This window comes from Anser anser, assembly GCF_964211835.1.
Source record: "Anser anser genome assembly, chromosome: 14".
Classification (NCBI taxonomy): Eukaryota; Metazoa; Chordata; class Aves; order Anseriformes; family Anatidae; genus Anser; species Anser anser.
Genome location: NC_139735.1, coordinates 2,567,790 through 2,583,502, shown reverse-complemented (window position 1 = coordinate 2,583,502; position 15,713 = coordinate 2,567,790). Strand labels below are relative to the sequence as shown.

Here is a 15,713-nt window from a genome sequence, read left to right as displayed (position 1 = left end):
TCAGGAATCCAGCCCCTCCTTTCCCTGCAGCTGTCTCCTTTCCGTGGTGCATTGTACTAGATGACAGGTAACAGGGGCGTATGTGCAGCTATTGATAGACTCCCTCTAGAAACCTCTTTCCCTGAAAATTACCGTCCCCCCTCCTCCTCTCCCAGTCCCCGTTAAGGGAGCCCATGGATTTATTGCCTCAAACTGAGTTGTCCCTGGAAGTGGATTTGCAGGCTCACGCTCGCTTCCTTCCCAGGGCAAGAACTTCCCTGGGGTAGAGGCAGGAGGCTGGTTTGGGAAGGTTATTTCTGGGCCCCGTGTGTGGTGTGAGGGGCTCGGGGTGGCTCTGCCAGGATTCACGTTTTGCGTATTTGCCCTGCGATATTTGCAGAGTTAAACGCTTCTCCTGGTGGAGTGGAGTAAAGCCCGTTCCTCTAGGCCACAAAGCACCTGCAAGTTACAGGGATAGCAGGGTGGGATGTGGAAGTTACGGGAAGACCCAGCAATAATCGTGGTATTTTAGGTTGTACCAGTGCCAGCCGCCTGGCAGCGAGTGCAGCAGGTGAAAGTCTGGTTGTTTTCTCTTACATTATTGGGCCGTGCTTCCTTACAGCTTGCAAAATACTTTTGAAGAAAGAAACTTCATTTGTGAGGTTCAAATGCACAAAATATACCTTAAAGGAAAGGGAATGTTAACGGAGGTGCTGACACAGGTACTGCTCCGATGACACTGTGATGTCCCTGTAATCCATCACGTTGAAACCTCCTGCCGTGGCGGTTGTATGCTTTGGTGCAAGCCTTATGATTTTTACTAAGAGCAGAATTCAAGAAAAAATGGAATAAGCTCAATGAGTATTAAATGAAATAAGCTCAATGAGTATTAATTGCAAAAGCCTTTTGTCTATTTCTCTTCCAACCAAAAATAAAATAATAGACAAATGTTCTTTTTTGAGGCAAACACAATGAGCTGGCTTCTTGTTTTTGTTCTTCTTTTTTCTCAGTGAGCCTGAGAAATTGATGCACTGACTGAGAATACAAGTAGTCAGGAAACTGGAAAAAAAATCTTTCTATCCAACGTGAAATAACATTTGGTTTGTGCACATGTAAGGCAAAAATAAGCATACAATAAACAAAACAATACTTTTCCAGTGAATGGTCTTATTTGGAGGTAATGAGTCAAAAAAAAAAATTTCTGTGAGACTTTAGGATACCCCTTAGAGGGAAGCTTGGCGTTTTTATAATACGATCGATGGGTCAAGAACAAGGCGTTCAGTGATTTTTTTAACTTGGTGCGGTGAGCGATGGCCAAGCACGTATCCGCGCCCCTTACGCTGCAGCGTGGCTGATCTGCTTGGCTTATGAATTTTACCTTCCTCCCAGTAGAAGTGGATGAAGTCAGGGTAAATTTGTAAAGTTTTGGAATAAAATGTTGGAAAAGGTGGAAGTGAGAGACTGCTGCATTGCCACGAGCTGCGGGAGGACCTGTGGCTCCCCCAGGTTGTGACTCCCGAAGGCAGAAGGGCCATGGGAGAGGTGAGCAGCGCAGGGCAGGCAGCCCTCGGGGGAAGCCTCGGGTGGTGTGTAAGGAGAGGGAAATGGGAATAAACAGAAGGTAACGTGCGTGGATGGATTTAAAGCTTAATAACACACATCTGGAAGCATCTTGTTTGTTCAGCTTGCCTCTGGCAACTCCGTTGGTAATACAATTCGGGAGATCGCCAGGAAAACACGCGAGTCACCTGTAGTTGTTTCATTATCGGATTCAAACCTTCTCGCAGTTTCTGCCACAAGAACTTTGTCAGAGGAATAGCAGAAGGATGCACGACACTGTTATTGATTTCTCATATGTTCTATAGTAGCCCATGGAGCGTCAGGGCTTGCTGCGCTGGTCAGAGGATAAAAGACAGCTGAAAACAAGAAGAGCGAGGCGGGTCCTGAGAGCGAGAGTGAAGGAATGGGGCAGGCAACGGATTGATGAGAAAGATTAAAGGCAACAAGAGTGATTTTGAGCGGTGACCTATGGGAATTTCATTGCCTTCCTTCAGAAGAGTGCGGTCTTCTGACACACAATTTTGCCAAAGAAACCAAAGTATTGACGTGATCTGTTCCCTCCACATCTGATACTGGAAAGTTTCTGCACTCTTTGCACCGTGCACCACTGAGACAATTAAATGTGTGATCAAGCAAAATACGTGTGTGTGCATGTGTTAGTGCATGCTACCCAAATTCACGGGGGTGTTCACAGCACGTAACGTACCGGTGCACAGGGGAACATCGAGGCTGTGGAAACCTGCCGTCAGCTCCTCTGCTGGCAGCAGCACAGCCGTCCTGGAGACCTGGGGACGCCTCTGCACCTCCTGCGCGGGGATAATGGAATCGCAGTGCCTTCAGTGTGAAGTACCTGTAATAGATGACTTTAGATAAAAATCTTGGTAAAGAACAATTTTATGAATCGCCTCTTTAGCAGCTCTTCCAGGATGAGGACAATCAAGCAAATTGTGCATGGTTGAGTTTCATGGCAAGGATAAAATTATACGTGGTCTCGTGTCAGCTGCTAGTTCTGCCTTGGATATCTGTGTATATGCTTTACATAGATGAGATCTTTTGATTTTTACATGTCTTGCCTCTTTTTTCATGTTAATACTCTTCGTATACCATGATACCATCCAAAAATATTGTTTAATCATGATCTCATCGTGGTTAAATGGATTTGACATAGGGCAAAAAATCACCTATTTTGCAGAATACCTGCTTGTTGTTACTGAACTTCGCTTGATATTAAACCGCAGACTCAGATCAAGCAGTTCCCTTGGTGGTGGTGTCAGCACGGTGACTCCTTGTCGCAGTGCTCCTGTTCGGAGCATGCCTTTCCTTTGGGTGTCTGTGTTGGTTTTAAACTCTGCAAGAGCCCTTCCTGGAAAATATGAAATCATGTTGCTGTTTGGGAGGCTTTGCTGGTTTTGCTCAGATGAGGCTTTGCATGTCATCCTGCCTTTCGCTTCGTGCAGAATAAAATCGGTGTGAGCGTGATGGATGTTCTGTCGTCACCTGCAGAGCCTGCCGCATCCCTCTTGTCCTGCTTACAGGTGCCTCCCCTCGTTGCCTACTGAACCTTGAAAGGGAATAGTTTGCATCCTTAGCAAAACGTATGCTTGAAGCACGTCTCGTTTTCTGAATTTTCCTCCAGGATCAGTCGCTGGTTGTGCTTTGTAAAAATAAATAAGTTGTAGCACCAAAGGCTGGTGGCAGAGGTAATGACTGCGCCGTGGCCGTGCCCCCACACCAGGTGACTCCCTGTGGCTTCTCTGCTGCTACATTTTCACAACAGGCAAGCAATGAAAAACCAAGAAACACGTAGAGCAGATTGTTATGAAATTCTTGCTTTGTGTTTCTTTTCTTATTTTATTGCTCTCCTAACAATATGCACAGCACACGCGTTTGCTACCAGGAGGGAAGCCAGGTGCAATAGTCACGCAGCTGAACTTCTGTTACTTGAAGCCGTGAGTTATTCAAGGTGTATGTTAAATATGTGCTGGGAAGGGAAGGTTTAAGGCCTCGTGCTGCAGCATCTGACTTTGTGTTATCAGCAAAAGCAAAGCTGTGGCAAGTCAAGTGTATGGGAAGCGTCTAGGCAGTGTTGTATGTGCATAACTCTGTGTGTGTAAATAGGTGTGTGTAATACCCAAGCAAATCCACCTGGGTATGTGTGCAATTTATGTATACACACCTGCGCGTACCAGCAACGTACATTTTTCAGCAGTAAATAGTGCTTACAGGTGTGACGTTTTAGACCACAGGAGATTATTTAATGTAGGAAAGGGAGATGTTGGGATGTGGGAGGAGGAAATAGCTCCTTACCCATTGCCTCACTGCTTTCTTTCTTGGAAACAAAAAAGTTTGGAGACTGGATATTTTTGTGATGTTGTGGAGGGTTTTATTTTATTGTTTTACGACGTTTGTAAGGTGCAGCATTGCCTTTGTAGGATATGGAGCAGAAGCTTCCAGTTTTAGTTATTCCGTCTCTGGCTCCGGTCCCGATGTAAAGTCTCAAATTTTTCCTTCAGCAAGAAAATTGGATGTCCGGCCGCCTGCAGGAGCTCACTGGTACTTGAAGCCAAACTGACTTCTTTAATGTAAATGTAGTAATTTACATTTCTGTAGTGTCTAAGGAACTTTTTGCGAGTAGCCGTATGATAGAGCTGCTTGGGTTTTGGTTTCGCTGTGCGTGTGATGAGTTTGGCTCTTCGGTCTGAACTGCAGTCAGCGCCTGTCGCTGACCCAGCTCTCCTGGAACGCTTTGGGAGTTTTGCTGAAGTAAGGAGCAGGGTTGTATTTGGGAGCAAAAATAATTGTCTGATAGCTCAGGTCTGATCTGTGACATACTTAGTGGCATGTAAAAGGCAGACAAGGTCTCAGTCTTCATGAATTAATGAGCAGCGTGGGTGCGTGTTCTCCAGTGTCTAAGCATCGCAATAACATCTTCATTTTCTTATTCAAGTCTCGCTTTTAGATGAACCAGCTTTGTGAAATTCCCAAACTCGGTTATTCTACTGCCTGTGCCAAGATTTTGTTGGTTTTCAACCGGAATCCCAAATTTCTCGGGGGCAGCCAGAAACCAATTTGAGGCACAAAATGCGTTTGTGGATGTGCGCAAATGGGCTTCCTCTCTCCATCAAGCTGACTTTAATGTAATGTAACAATTCAGTCACTAGCCATGTTGGTTAAACTTAATTAGTGTTGAAAAGTGGCTTGTTTTGCAAGATGATCAATTTTTAACCTAAGTAAATGACTTTCTTTGCAACTAATAAATTAAATAAATTATATTTTTCTTGTGCCGTACAGTGGGGCTCATAAATTCCGCGAGCACTTAGCTGGTAGTTTCACTTGATTACCTTTCCCATTTCTGGCTTTAATAATCCTTGTAAGAGCGGGGAAGGCAGTCACTTCTAATAACATGGCAGAAAAGCAGCGAGGGGCGGCACGCTTTGATTTCAGTGGGCTTGTACATCAGGGTTACCAAATGTGCAAGTCTTTCAGTTGCAGCTCTTTGCAGGGTTTTCTCCTCGCTCCCCTCACCAACTCGCGGGTGCTCAGACAGGAGTTCTCCATCTGGGAGCGCAGAAGAAACCAAACTGTGAACAAAACGAGTGAGGCATAAAAGTAAGCAGGCTTTTTGTGGCTTCTCCATAGTAACCAGGGCAGTAATAGAAAAGCCAGAGTATTTTGTCTGCTTTAGAAGCCGGTGGTTAAACAAATCTTTGATGTATCATTAAAAAAAAAAAATTAAATTTCCATTGCAGTAGGAGTAGTGCTTGTTTTCAGTAATGCTAAGTTTGTATTAAAAATCAAAATACAGAAAGTACTCGAGGCTCCAGGAAGACTTTGCTGCTGCTGCTGGTGCCTGGGGTAGCTGCTTGGGCAGGACGCAGCCACCATGACCAAGGAGGGAGAAAACCTTTGGTGAGATGCTTGATGGAGTCCTCAGGTGCTAGGTCCATGAGATCAATTTTTAGCGATTGGGACAGCATAGGAACGGCTTTACTACAGTTTTATCTGAATTACATTTCTAGAGGCAATAATACCTCCTAAATCTTGATTTTAAGTATCATCAGGAGCAGTGTCAAAGCAGGTCGTGTGGCGGACGAGCCACGCACCTGTAGGTGCGGGTCCCACCACCCAGAGGAGCAGGGTGCTCGGCCGGCGCTTCCTCGAGCCCCAGTCCCTTGTGCTGCTCCCATCTACAGCAGAGGCTGTGAGTGCAGCTGACCTTGGCAGTGAGGTCTCCCAGAAGTCACAAAATTTGTATTCTTCAGGATGTTTTTCAGAAATTCTGGAAAAGTAAGTAAATTAAATAAAGAATATTCAGATACTCCTTCCAGGGACTGTACTTTTTACACTTGTCAGAGATGCTTTGACCTTCTAGTTTATTATGAGTCAGGAAAAGTCAATATTTCTTCGCTTGCCAAGGCTGGAGGAATTTTAATGAGTTATTGAGTCAAATAGTTAATCCTCCAACACCAGATTTTTTTTCCCCTTTCAGATTTACAGTGATAAAAACACAGGCTTAAGGGGAACCGAGACAAATGGGGTTTTGTAGAGACTTTTGCTCGTCTTTGTGAACACGCTTTAACCCCTCGGTTGCTAGTAGGTGAAAAGTGGATTCAACGCTGGGACGTTTCATAGTGGCATGAAGTGGGTGGGCAACCAGGGACTACGTGGCTGTTAGCAGGGAATTTGGCACAATACAAATGGGCCAGTAGGGTGAAGTAGCTAGTGCTGGTGCTCCTCACATCTGTTACGTGTAATGGGGAGGTCTGGGTAAGATTTGGTCTGTTCTAGGCTGGACAGTTCTGCTCCTTGGAAAACATTTGAAGGGAAGAGCACTGGGTGTGTTACGGAGGGTGCTGTGGTGCTGGGATCTCTGCAGGACTTGTCCCGTTGGCCGCTGCAGCACGTCTGGAGCACTGCTCCCACCTGAGCTTCCTGCCAAACACAGGACACACGGCACACACCAAAACCTCCCCGATAGCCAAAGCTGCAAGCGGTAAATACAGGCAGTGGGTTTGCTTCACAACTGCCTTGCTGGTCCAGCCCGAGCCACTGGTGTGGGCACAGCCGGAGGCTGCTGCTGGGGGCAGGCTGCGCGAAGCTGAATGTTTATTCCTGCTTTATTTACGCCTTCCGCAGCATCCCTTTGTGATTCTCAACTTTGTGTACTCCAATTAGCATAGAACAATCTAATTTCCTGAAACTCTCTTCATTGAGTATAATGCTAATCATTTCTCTGAGCAGTGGCTTGTCTGGAAGTGCTCTGTCCTGTATGAATTATGGTGATGCTCTGTTGTAAGCCAGTAAGTGAGGAAACTTCAGAAGCAGAAAATGTTTTAGTGCCAGGGCACTTCCGTCAACCTGTCAATAGTATCAAAAAGCAGATAGTACAGGAATACTCAGAATATTTTATCCAATGCGTTTTTAAAATGTTCTCTCTGTATATGTCAGTTTTCAGAGAGTAGGGATAAATATTTATGGTCACTTTTACATTGAGAAGTGTTTTCCTGTAATATTCCCTTCACTTCGGTGACACTCTTTCTTGGGGGGCTCTTTTGCTTTCCTTGCTTCTTGGGGTTTATTTCTCCGTAACTGTCTGTCTTAACTTCCACTGAAATCCCTGCGAATTTTGGCCTCAGGGACGTTCTGCTCCTGGCTCACAATTTGGTGCTTAGGCTCCCAGTACAGCTCTGTCTCCAGAAGCTGGCGTGCTGGCACTTGGGGCACTTGCTGCATGGAAAGAAGCTCCTCGTGGGTTCTGAGTCTGCCAGAATGTTGACTTCAGCATTGCTTTCTGGGTGCAAGTCATGCCCAAGCGTTGGGCACTGAAATACCCTCTTCGGGTTTTATTCTAGGGTCTGGTTTTGCAAAAGCCTGAAAGAACAAGTGGCCCCGTGCCCACCACTTTTCAGGAAAGCACTTTCAGCACGTGGTTAATATTTCCATGACTCAGGGCTGGGAGATGTGAAGACACTCTCCAGATCGCCGTTGTGCTGCTGTTCAAAGAGATGTGCTTTTAGCCTCGGAAACCTTTTAGCTCCTGCTCTTGGAATTGCTGTGCCACTCACTACAGCAGACGAACATGCTCTGTTAGGTAAATACTGCTAACACCGACTTTTTCTGTTCTTGCCAGTGCTTTACGGTGAGGATGGCCTGCATGCGTCATGCGAGAAGAAGTACTGCGGCCGGGGGAGCAAGTGCGTTGTGAACAAGGACACCAATCAGCCCGAGTGCAGGTGCGTGGAAGACTGCAAGTCCAGCTACATGCCCGTGTGTGGATCTGATGGCAAGTTTTATGAAAATCACTGTCAACTGCATCGAGCCTCGTGTCTGCAGAGGAAGAAAATCTACATTATCCACAGCAAGGACTGTTTCTTCAAAGGTAGGGCATCATTAAAAATGAATACTTCTGCAGAACTTCCATCACTCATCTTACCGTAATCCTGATAAATGGCTGAACAATATGCTTTATTTCTAAGAGATTAATTTTTAAAGGATGGTTTATTCTGGGACTCTGTAGAACATAACAATGTTTTATGCAGCTCTTAAGTCCCTGGGTGTCATCACCCAAAATGTAATCAAACTGCGATCCAGTAAATAATTAACAGCACTGTATGTATTGTGTGCGCTGTAGTTATGCTGTTCAGTGCTTACAGCTTCCAGTGTAATAACTTTTTACGAGCTGATTCATTTGGTAAGGCTCTGAACAAGACCAAGACATTATGAAAAAAGTACGTGGTATTTAAGAAGTTTGTTGCGCAAATGAGAAAAAAAATCATAATTCTCTCCTAAAACTGAATGTGGAAGCTCAGTCTCAGTTCAGCAGTATGGTCCACCAGCTGCTTTACGAGTTCTGGTAGTGGGGTTTGCAACAGATTTGGTAGGTGGACATGCTGGGGACGTTTCGGGAGCCATCAGCTCCATGGGGTCAGCATTTCCTAAAAGGCACCACAGCTGGTAATTGCATTGCGGCCTGCTTAGGCAAATGACACAGGCAAAGGAAAAAAGCTGTTGAGACAAAGTAAGATGACTGGAAAGTGTGCGATCAGAACAGAAGAACAGCGAGAGGCAAAGAAATGATAAAGGTGCTGGAGATGTATTACTGCAGAAAATAAGGAGCGAGTCAGTTCATTGCAAAAATGGCTGTGTCCAGAAGCAACACACATGAAATGCCTTTCTGAGGCTGGGTCCTTGCACAGAAAGGAGCAGTGCTCTGAACAACGCTTATCATGCAGCTGTTCCAAAATGCTTGTTATTTTGGCAGCATTTTTTCCAGAAGAACTTATGCAATCTTCGGATAAACTTTATAGCCGCATAAATGTGTATGCAATGTATAGGTAAAAATAGGTATTCCTTTACTCTGCCAAATTCGCTGGCTTACTGCTGAGATTTAGCTCACAGCAATATGGGCTCCTGCGACGAATAAATTGGGTGTTTCTATCTAAAACTTCAAACCTTGCTTTGGATTTGCTGGTTCTGTTATGCCCGTCGTGGGAAGCAGTGTGGTTGTTAGGAGTGTGCGTGGAGGCCATGTGCAGGAGGGTATGGGCTTGGGCTTCTTGGGGCAGGGGAAGCCTCGTACTCCTGTATTGCCTCTCCTCTTGTGCAGTGAGGCCCGAGTCTGATGGGCATTCAGGTGTGATGGTGGCTCAGCTGTGATGATGTTAAAGGCAGTCCTGGTTACCAGTAGGATGCACACATTGTCAGCTGCATGATGGGTACAACAGTAAATTTCGTTATCATCATTGCACCAAATCACTGTTGGGACAGAGTCCTCTGTCTTTTCCCTTCATATCTTGTAGGCTGTCTACCATATTGCCACAAATCAAGTGGGGCTGCAGTAACAGGAGCATGCGATTGAGTGCCAGGGAGTGGAAGAAGTCGTTAAATTATTTTATTTCTAATGAGAGGTCTTACAAAGGCTTCACTAGAGTGTATCTTGAAAACCCATTGTCAGATATAACTCCGTATACCTACAGGAAGATTAGAGTGGGTTGTTGCAAATATCTCCAGTGACATTTACGTGATCAAATATGAAAATAATTCCTTTATCTCCAGCTCAATGGGCACTTCAGCCCCTGAGGAGTTAGGCTGTATGCACAGCTATCCATCACAGGCGCTCATTTACTAACGCTTGCAAGTGCATGGTGCTAGAGGAGCCTGTTTAAGACAGAGGGGTCCTTTTAGAGAGTCTTTTAAACATATCCTCGTGATACCCTTTGTAGCTAGGAGCACGTTACTGTTCTTGTGCCTTGAAGACCTGGTATGATGTTAATTGTGGAAATGGATCACTTAAAGGCGTGTTTGCAGGGACAGAACGTGAGCAGGTCCAGGTGAAGAGTTTGGGTTTTGTTGTAGGGTTTGCTTTAAAAAGGAGCATCCACAAAGGTTGCGTGTTCATTGCTCCTGCTGCTGGCATTTCTGCCTCTGGGCATGGAGTCGGGTCGGGGCACGGATCTGGCTGGGAGCTGCCTCGGTCCCTGAGTAGGAGGCAGGTGGGGCTGCAGCACGGGAAATGTCCTGGAGAGGTTGGGGAGGGGAAATTCAGATCTTAACCTCGCAGCTGCTCACCAGCCCCCCAGAGCCCACGTGGTGCCACAGGTTTCCTTTCCCTGCCTCCCAAAAAGGGGCCTACAGACAGTTTTTTCATTCTTGCACGTAGCCTACCTTTTTACAGTGGTGTTTCTGGCCTGCGTTTTTATTCATTCCTTATCACATACACCGTTAAAGGAAATGACTTCTCATTGCAGTAATCAGTGCCTCTGGAATGGCTGTATTATACCTAATGATACAATGTCACGCTTGAATACTTTCCTGAACGCACCATGAAATGATGTCAGAAAGCAGTGGTTTCGTGTCCCGCTTTAAAGTAACCCGTAAACTCTTGCAATGGGGCACTGCCTAAATCTGCTCTTCAGCAAAATAAAAGCTTTATGGAAGGGAAGAAAGAAGCAAACTTTCTCTTCCTGCATGAGTAAGTAAAGTACTTTTCACCACTGTCTGTAGAGATAAAATGTAGGGGAAAAAAAAAAGAGTTTAAGGGGGGAATAATCAGACAGAGTGGGACTGAGGAATATTTGGCTTCAGCTCTGGTTTCTGACATGTGGTTCCCAGGTAACATTCTGTGCATCCTTTCATTTCAATGTAATTTAGTCTCCTGTTTGTAAACCGAGAATGAATTTTTTTTTTATACAGAAATTTATATTAAGCTATTAATCTAGAGATTTATACAGTAGCACTGTAAATATAAGGTGTAAGACTTTGCAACTGGAGAAAAATCTTAAAGGTGCAAAAAGTATTGTTTCACCTAGCTATTGGGTGTGTATCAGTAGGCACGTGCTTTCTAGATGTTTTTAGTCAAGTAGACAGTTTAATTATTTGAGCGTAATTAGGCTGATGAGTGGGCTCCCTCCTGTTTTATTGTCCCAGTTACCTTCTCCCATTAAGATTTAAAGCCTAGAAGTATCCGAGTGACGCTGCAGATAGCGTCTGTGCGCTCTGCCAGTTTGCCCAGTTATCGGTGACAAAGTGGATGGCCTTCAAGTACAGCAGAGACGAAAGGACCCCGATTCCCTTCTTGTGACCGAGCGAGGTCTATCCACAGTAAGCTGATAACGAAGGGAACAGCAAAGAGCTTGGTTTTGTTTGCGATCGGTAATTTGGGAAAGGATTGTGTGGGCCTTTCAACATATTCATCATGTGTGAAGTGCATGTTCATCAGATGCGTCCATGGCATAAATACTGGCATAAATACGCGTGGTTTTGAAAGCAACCTGGAGAAGCACTCGCCTGCTGGGTGAGCGTGGACCGCGTGTGGGCACCGTTGGTGTTAGCAAACGGGGGCAGATCGCCCCGGTCTTTGGCAGATTCCTCGGAGGGCTCAGTTTGCAGACCTGGAGCTGGCCCTGCTGGGTGAGGCTGGGCAGACGGATGGGCACGGTGGCAAAGCCACGTGAAAGCCTGGGGCAGCTGGGATGGTCCCAGCCAGCCCCATCTCCACGGGCCTCATCCTGCACCCTCCAGCGCAGCACAGTTGCCTGGTGCTGCCCGGGAGTTAAAAATGAAAATACAAACGTTCTCCCTTTTTCTCAGTCAACAAAACAACTGATAAATAGGTAGAAAAACTTCCTTAGGAGTCTGGAGCCCAAAGGAAAATACTGAAAAGCAGAAATCCTGCATCCAGAGGTCTCAGGAGAAATGTCACTCCTACACAGAGCTGGTGAAACCCTCCTTGATCTGGTCGGCTTCACCAGGATGAAACACAGTTTGGTTTTCCTGTAGGAAAAGGTTCTGTTTGAGACTTCTCTACTTCACACTTGTTGTTGTGGTACGTTTGTGTTTGTTTGTTTTTAATGTGTTTTTACTGTTTTTGGAGCTTCTGTAGTCGTTTGGTTTAAGTGCTTGGAGGTTTTGACCGGGGAGCAAAATGCAGAAGGGTAAAAATCTTTTGCTCTTTGCCGAAGAGGAGAAGAAAGAAGTTCCTCTTCCCCGAGAGCACTCCAGTAACTGAAAGCCAGAAAGATATCTGTGCTCATGATGACAATTGTCCCACAGATGTCCAAAACGAGCAGTTGGCCTGGATATGTTCCTATCTGAATAAATGCCTTGCATAATGCTGCTATATCATTTTAGCGCAGTGATTTGGACTACACTTCGCTTTTCTATAGCAGCAGTTCCTTTATTTCCACTTCTATTCATTTTTCTCTCCTTTTGACTTTTTACACCCACTCAGACTCTTCACTCATTTTTCTCTCATTATTTTTGGCCAGCGAAAGCTGCACACACACCACTCCGTACAGATTTTCTTCCCTTCCCTCTTCTCTTTCTCCAGAAACACAGGAACAATTTACTTCTCTAGCAGCGTAAATACACTGGAAAAAAAAACAAAATCTCTGTTTAGTGCTATGTTTTTCCATTTTCAGGATTTAGTAGTATTTTTCTCCTCTCTCTTTATTTTTTCCTCCTCCCTGTCTTCTTCTAGATCAGCAGTCCCGAAGTGCCTTGCTGTCAGTCAAGCCCCTGTTAGAGGAAGGGCAGCTGCATTATTGCCCAAGCCCATTCCTTATTTTTTCCGGTTCTGACAAACTCTCTTTATCCAGGTGTTTTGTGTTTTTTTAATAAAAGCTCTCCTTTGCTGGCTGGGATTTCGAGTGGCTTTGTACTGCAGCTGCTCAGATTTGGTTGGAGCTCCAGCGTGAATTCTGTGCAGAGCAGTTGACCAAATTCTTGAACTTTACATCATGGAAATGCCCTGTACCTGTGCTGATTGCCTTATTCATTTTATTTATTTTTTTATTCAGTCCAACTTCTACTAAATCTCAAATTTTATGAGACCTGAGAGAGGTTTATGTGGAAAGATGCGGCATTATAAAATCACGTCTGTGCTCTGGTATTCTAGTCCTGTTCTTTCTTCCTCCTAGCTCTCCCAGAATGTCAGTAGTAATTTTTTCAATAAGCTGGTGTCCTATTATCTAAAATACATACCTTTTTTCTTTAGGCAAATATTTGTAATTTTCCTTCTCACACCAGGTCAGTTTATGCCCCATGATAAATCATATTTTTGTACAGATTTGGGGTGGAAAATGGAAAGAAATCAGCGTGGAAAACCAGCTGCCTGCCTTCCCTCCGTTAGCGTGCGGTCACCCTGCTGGCTGTGAGCTTTTTGCGGCTGCTCACGGGAACGTTTCATACCCCAAAGCCTGTACATATTCTTCCAAAGCGTGTGTGCCTACGCCTGCACATTTGTGCACGCGTGTGCAGGTGTGCATGCTCACTGCGAGTGCATCATTCTCCCCTGACACTTGTGCACGTGCGGCAGAGAGGGCAGAGCTGGGCTGTGTGCAGCCATGCACGGTGGGTGGACGCGAATCCAGGGGAAGAGCTGAAAGGGGAGGTTCAGCCTGGGTGCGTGGAGAGGGTTTTCCCCGAAGACAGAGGGGATGGGTGGCCCCGGGAGGCTGTGCGACCTCCGTTGGAGCCTGACTGAGCAGGAGGGGACCCTGAGGGGCTCGGTGGCGAGGCCCCTTCCAGCGTTGGACCGTCCCACGGTGACGTTGTGCACGTGGCATCTTCCACTTCCATCTCCTCATACGTCTTTCCTCCAATTCTCAAGAAGTTTTTCCAATTATAGAAAACGATCATCTTCTGCATGTTGACAGGAAACTTTCAATGCTTAGATGTATTTTTTTAAACAGGTAATGACAAACTTGGAGGGGGAAAAAACCCCAGGCTGATACCTCGTGCAAAGTATCAGCGCAGCAATCTCGAGCAGTTATGAATGCAGCCTCGGGTGGTGGTGGTTCGTTTCTTTGGTGCTTTATTTATTGTCCATGTGTTTGTTCTGTGCTTTGTTACTTGCCGAAGTAATTTGCTCGAGAAAATAGCATTTCAAAACATCTCGGAGAAGGTGTTGAAGGTTTTTCTCATTTAGCGCTTGTAAAGCAGACGAGCAGGATTGCAGGCAGGACTGCAGGCTGCAGAGGAGTCCGCTCCATTTAGCGCTCTGTGGCTTTCCAGCTGGAAAAGTCTGTGGGAGCTAATGGCAGATTTCCCAGCTGACAATTAATATTTGCCGATTTAAACCTGCAGCGCTGCTGACGGGCTGCTTTGGTGGCAGCGCGGTGGATGCAGAGCTATCGGGAGGTGTAAAATCGATGCCTCCGGCAGGAGGCTAGGGTCTCCAACGCGCAGGACCGGCCTGTGATGAGCTTTTCAGCGTCCAATGCAAACATATTCGGGGTTTCAAGTGTTGTAAAGAAAGATAAGTGCTATATATCATAGAGGTGTTTGCTCTCACTAGAGCTGATACAGTTCTTAACACACCGAATGCTTCAGAATTCCATACACCAAAAGGATTTCTTGTTATTCCCATGCTGGTTTTTCAGCTCTCTCCACCGAGACTTTTGAGGAATGATCAATTTTACCTGGCTTGTCAGGTTGAATCCTTCTAAATGTGACTGACAGCTTAATTCCTTACAAACAGACCGCATCCATCTTGGGGGGAACCTGTGGAAGTTCTATTGATTGATGTGAGGATGCGAACATGAGGCAGTTTGCTCCTGGCTTTGGTAGCAGTAATCTCGTAGGAAGATATCTTAAGTTTTTTTTAAGATTATTTTCCATACGTTTTCATTTTAAAAGACGCTTGATCAGTGCGTAGCCTGAGCAGTTCAGATGGGAACTGAAAGCAGAGGAGGAAGAGGATGGAGAATCGAAGTAAAGGATGTGGGAGGAGACCCAGGGAGGTGGCTTGCACTTACCTGTTGGAGTCCTGCGGACACAGGACTGTCTGACGCATGCTTCTAGTGATGCGACGGCATTCTGGACTGAGTCCACCTCACTTTTCTTCTCTGCAAACCAGGTTAATGTTAACCTGTTTTCCGTGAATTCGGGAGCTTAAAGCATAATTAAATATTAAAGAGCCCGATGTAGGAAACATTAGAGAAAATCTTTGCTTTCTTACTTTTGTTGAACTTTGCTATCAGCTCTCACCATTCTGTTGGCGATTTTCCAAACTGCTCGTTTCTGGGGAGTGAGGAAATGGAGAGGTGCTGGAAAAGTGGGGCATGATAGGATGAAGAAAGGATTAAAAAGTGATGCGTTTACTGAGCCTCTGGGTTGCTGAATCTCCTGTACTCCTGAAAAGAAGTTGTACACTCAAAATTTCACCTGCCTTTTGTCCCAAATGTTAAGTTTGTCTGTTAAAAGATACTGCCTTTCCCTGTAAACTCTGCGCATTTTAGCTCTTAGACCATCACAGTTGCAGCAACTCTTCTACAGCAATAGCATTTTTTCTCCCTTTATAGTTCTAGTTTTGACTCCCGTGTTGCTTCCTCGGTAATTTGTAAGATTGCTCACATGTCAAATGTTAAGAAAATAGAGCTGTGTCTAGCTGCAAACTTCAGTGTCGTTTCCAAGGGGTGCTGGCAGGGAGGGCTGCCCAGCACTGGGGTGGCACTGCGGGTGTGGATCCAACCTAATTCTGGGTGCTCCGTGGCCACACTCAGTTTTGCACCTGGAGTCCTATTCAAGGCCTCTCCTAAAGAAGGGATATTTAGACTGAAGTTTTATTCACTTGAATTTCTGATCAAACAGCTTGCTGAGATTTCTTCGTGTACCTATTGTTGTTACAAGCACCTATTAATTTTCAGCGAAGCGGCGGCAGGTGAATTTTAAAT

General features: G+C 45.5%; 1 protein-coding gene across 6 annotated transcripts in view; it reads left to right on the top strand.

Annotated features, from left to right (window-relative positions):
* Positions 1-15,713, top strand: part of FSTL4 (follistatin like 4) — a 351,120-nt gene that overhangs the window by 198,325 nt on the left and 137,082 nt on the right. For all 6 annotated transcript variants that reach the window (XM_083798912.1, XM_083798911.1, XM_083798913.1 and 3 more), the window contains one exon: positions 7,670-7,918. In XM_083798912.1, coding sequence (XP_083655038.1) covers positions 7,670-7,918 — 249 coding nt within the window. The remainder of the gene's footprint in view (positions 1-7,669; positions 7,919-15,713) is intronic.